This window comes from Mus caroli, unplaced genomic scaffold (genome assembly GCF_978045245.1).
Source record: "Mus caroli unplaced genomic scaffold, Mus_caroli_1 scaffold_2, whole genome shotgun sequence".
Classification (NCBI taxonomy): Eukaryota; Metazoa; Chordata; class Mammalia; order Rodentia; family Muridae; genus Mus; species Mus caroli.
The window spans coordinates 15351095-15354988 of record NW_028227257.1 but is presented as its reverse complement, the minus strand read 5'-3'; the positions used below and the strand labels follow the sequence as shown (position 1 = coordinate 15354988).

The 3894-nt window shown below is 44.3% G+C and overlaps 1 protein-coding gene across 1 annotated transcript; it reads right to left on the bottom strand.

The window, feature by feature from the left end:
• Nucleotides 1-2461: 2461 nt before the first annotated feature.
• LOC110290284 (WAP four-disulfide core domain protein 15A) lies at nucleotides 2462-3690 on the bottom strand. Its single transcript, XM_021156803.1, has 3 exons — nucleotides 3518-3690; nucleotides 3229-3387; nucleotides 2462-2594 (listed from the first exon to the last, which is right to left on the bottom strand). Exons 1-2 carry the CDS (start codon nucleotides 3600-3602, stop codon nucleotides 3230-3232), a joined length of 243 nt encoding a protein of 80 aa, XP_021012462.1. The 5' UTR covers nucleotides 3603-3690; the 3' UTR covers nucleotides 2462-2594; nucleotide 3229.
• Between the last annotated feature and the right edge of the window lie 204 nt (nucleotides 3691-3894).

The window sequence follows — 3894 nt, the reverse complement described above, 5'->3', positions numbered from 1 at the left end:
AAGGGGTCGGCTCTTAAGCATCCAGGAACTTTGCAAAGCCCTTTAACTCTTTTGGCTGGGCTGCTGTTCACTTCCCTTGTCAGACACTCAGCAGTTTGTTCTCCAATAAACTTTTTCCACGAATACAGTGGCCTTGCCACACTTGCGACTATGCAAATATTATAGATACCTTAAAAGGCAACTGAAAACATGGCACTGAATAGGTAGTTTCCCTCAAACCTTTTTCCTTGTATTTGCTAACAAAAGTTTAGTAGGCTGCAGGGAACCACGGTGTTGGCTTGGCCTAGCTGCCCGAGAGACATATGTCATAGGCTTTGTCAGGTTAGAGCCTATGACTCTTGGCACACAATGTGCCTTCCTGTTTCTCAGAAACTGATACATTCACTCACTCAGGCAGTGAAGCATCCAGGCCTCTCTATGCTTCACTGTATGTTCTCTTGAAAGTCAAGGAGGCACAGAAGCTTGACAGGACAATTGGTCTTAGACATGAATGTGTGTACCCTGCCTAACCACAAAGGTCACTCTCTCTTGGGAACGACAACTGTATTGATCCTGGTAATTGCCATTATGTTGTCTAAAAAAAAAAAAAAAAAAAAATCCGACTGCTCTCAAGAAAATTGTCACAGCAGTGGTTGTGCTGTGGCCCCTCCAACCAGGCCTGATTTAATTCCTCGTGGCCATATTGAGTGGTCTTGTCCAGTAAGTAAGCACAGGCATTTACAGGTGGTGCCAAAAACAGGGACCCAAAATATAGGGAGAGAGTGGGGGGGGGTTAAAAGGAGAGGGACTCCTGAGAATGTGTACACACAAGGATAATGAGGCAGGAGAGTTCATTGGAGTTAAAAAGATGGGACAGCAGGCTCAAAGAATCAGCAAGGTTGCTGGAGAAAAGAGTTAAAGCAGGCTGCACCATCAGTTGATGAAATCCCAGGAGTTCATTAGTGAACTTCGGCCTCTTTCCATGAAGAGGGATCTCTGGATCCCAGAACTTGGTCTGGGCTGGGAAGAACAATTCAGGGAGGGAGAATTAGATGCAAGGGGATCAGAAAAAAAAATTTCCTAATGATGCTTGCCAGCTTTGACAAGAAATAAAAAAAAAAAAAAAAAAACAGCGGCAGATAAAAATGTCCCGCTAAAATTAAAAATAAAAGTGATCAAGGAAAGGCAGAAATTAATACTGGAAAGAAGCTGAAGACACACGTAGCGCCTCTCTGTGTGACGAGGCTGAGGGGTTCTGCTTCCTCTCTTGCTCGCGCACCCCCAGCTCCAATTCCCTCTGCTTCCAACCCTGCCTGCCCTCCAAGTGCAGGTCCTGACAACATGGAAACTTGTTTTATTACTTTGTTTCATTCTTTTTTTTTCTGAGGTTTCTCCCACTCCATGAAAGAGAATTAACTCAAGGTGAGCCAGGAGACTTTGTATGGAGCCCCAGAGGTGGGAAAAAATGTGGAAGGATTTTCTCTTTTCTCGTTGAGTAAAATGCCTGATCCTAATAACCCTGGGGAAAGAGTTAGAAATTCTATACCCATTTCTTTAAGACTAAGGATCTCAAGCAGGCTTGTGCTCAGTACTCACCAATTGCTCCTTCCTTTTGCATTGTCTATTTTTGGGGGAAGATTTTCTTCCCTCTGACTGGAAGATTTTAGAAAAAAAATAGTAGTGACTATTTACTATGGCTGATTATTCAGAAAGATGTCAGGACCAAGCTATCAGAAATCAACAAGATAACATGTCCACAACTTTTCGAAATGTTAACAGAAGAAGGCATGTAAAGTGATGCTCTACGGGAGATCACATATCCTGCTGAGGCTTATGGGAAAATCAATGCTTTGTCTTCACAAGCACAGTTACTAGGTTCTGAAAAAAAGAAAAGGACAGACGAACTTTCTAAGACTAGACAGGGACCAGATGAGCTGACTTTTGCTTTTGTAGGAAGTCAATTGCCTGATGGTGGATAGAGACAGGGATGTCTATTGTTAAACAACTGACATGTTAAACAACTGCGACATACCAGACTACCATAGTTCTTTTAGGGAAAAAAGGGGAGATATTAAATGATTACATCTGGCTCTATGATGCTATACCCAAATGCCTTTCCAACTTGGATATATTGTGAGGTAAGACCTTTTAAGTGGTATGGCCTGGTGGCAGTTAATTAGGTCCTGTGAGTAACACCTTCAGAAAACAATCAATGCGTATCTGGAATTATTCCTTTGGGATAAGCTGATGCCATCATTTTTTCTTCTGTGCGAAATGCTCTTGAGTTTCACATGTGTTGCCACCACTGTGTGATGCCATTCACTAGGGGCTCTAAGTAGATTTGTAAATGACTGACAGTACATTCCCGAGCCTCTAGAACTGTAAGAAAGATAAATCTCTTTTCTATGTAAAATATCTAGCTTCAAGCAGTTGGTATGGCACCAGAAAACAGTTATTACATAGGGATGTATTTTTTGTTTTGCTTTAATATTAATAATACACATTTAATTCACTAATAAGAGGGGTCTATGAGACAGAAGAACTTGAGGTCAGCCATCCAAGTTGGAGCCAATGCTGTCGTTATTTTCCCAGACTTGGTTAAGAAAGGTTTTCATCTAGGAAGAGAAGAATCAGAGATAGGAACCATTGTAAGTTTTTCTGGGGACATGGTTTGGGGACCCAAAGCCACCATGGCCTGAATCCTGCTAGGTTTTAGTTCTCCCAGGAGAACTGAGCTATGCTGTCTGTCAAAGAGTTACGGATCTAAGGCTGGAGGATTCTAGGCAATTCAACCATGAATTATGATCTCGTAATCCCTTACTTTCCAATTGAAATGCCAAGTTCAATAAACTGAGAAAAGGGGCAGTTAAAAATAATCATGTTCCCCTGCCCTGCCCCCACCAAATTAGTAATAGTTGGATGGCTTAGCGACAATGCTGTCCAAATTGTCCATTATACAGGGAAGTCTGGTGCCCATTTCAAGCAGGGTGTTATGTATGTCAGGCTGACCTCAAACTTCCTATGTGGCCAGGGATGACACAGGATCCATAATCCTTTGGTCTCAACCTCTCAAATTCTAGTATTACAGGTGTAGGCCACCACTTGAGTGTTTATAGGCAACCCCCAACTTAAAAGCTCTGACTACAATGTTTTCCATGGGTTCTGGGCACTCCGCTAAACAGACAAGATGGGTCCAAGGGCAGGTTTCTGGGGCAGCCCGGAGTACAGCGGACCTGAGGGGCCACTCACTTCAAGTCAAGGTTGTCCAGGGTTCCTCACACCGCATCTGACAGTAGTAGAAGCAGCATTTTTTGGTGCCCTTGCACCCTTTATCATGGTTACATAAGGGTAACAGGATAAACGGGCAGTCAAGAAGAAACTCCGGACAGTACCCCTGTTTCGGCGTAACTGCAGGAAAAAATGCCCTGAGTGATAGGAAGCACTGCTGGGACCCCTCCGAGGACCTACCTGGTTCCACAGAATTCTCAGACAAAAACGCTCCCCCGACCCCAGGACCCCCAGGACCATTCTGCATCACCTCCTTTCCTAGTTGCTCTAGGCTGCGCCATACTAAGGCAAAGGAGGATGGTTGTTGTGAACAGTAGGAGGCTGCTTGGCTTCATCTCCCGAGAGGATTGATTGCCCTGTGAACATGGAGGGAGGACGTTTGAATCTGCCGCTGCGCTGGGCCGTGGATAACCAGCAGGGAAGCTGAGGTCACAGGTCAGGAAAACGGAAGTGCATCAACCCGGAACAGGAAGGGTTTAGCTGGTTCCTTTCAAGCCCCACGCCTACCCCTTTTTACAAGAGGAAGACAATGTCCTCTTCTTAGGGACTAGCAGGGCTAGTCTGGCATTTCCTAATACATAACTTATGCTGTAGGTTCAAGCACCAAGAGAATTGTTGTTCAGAGAC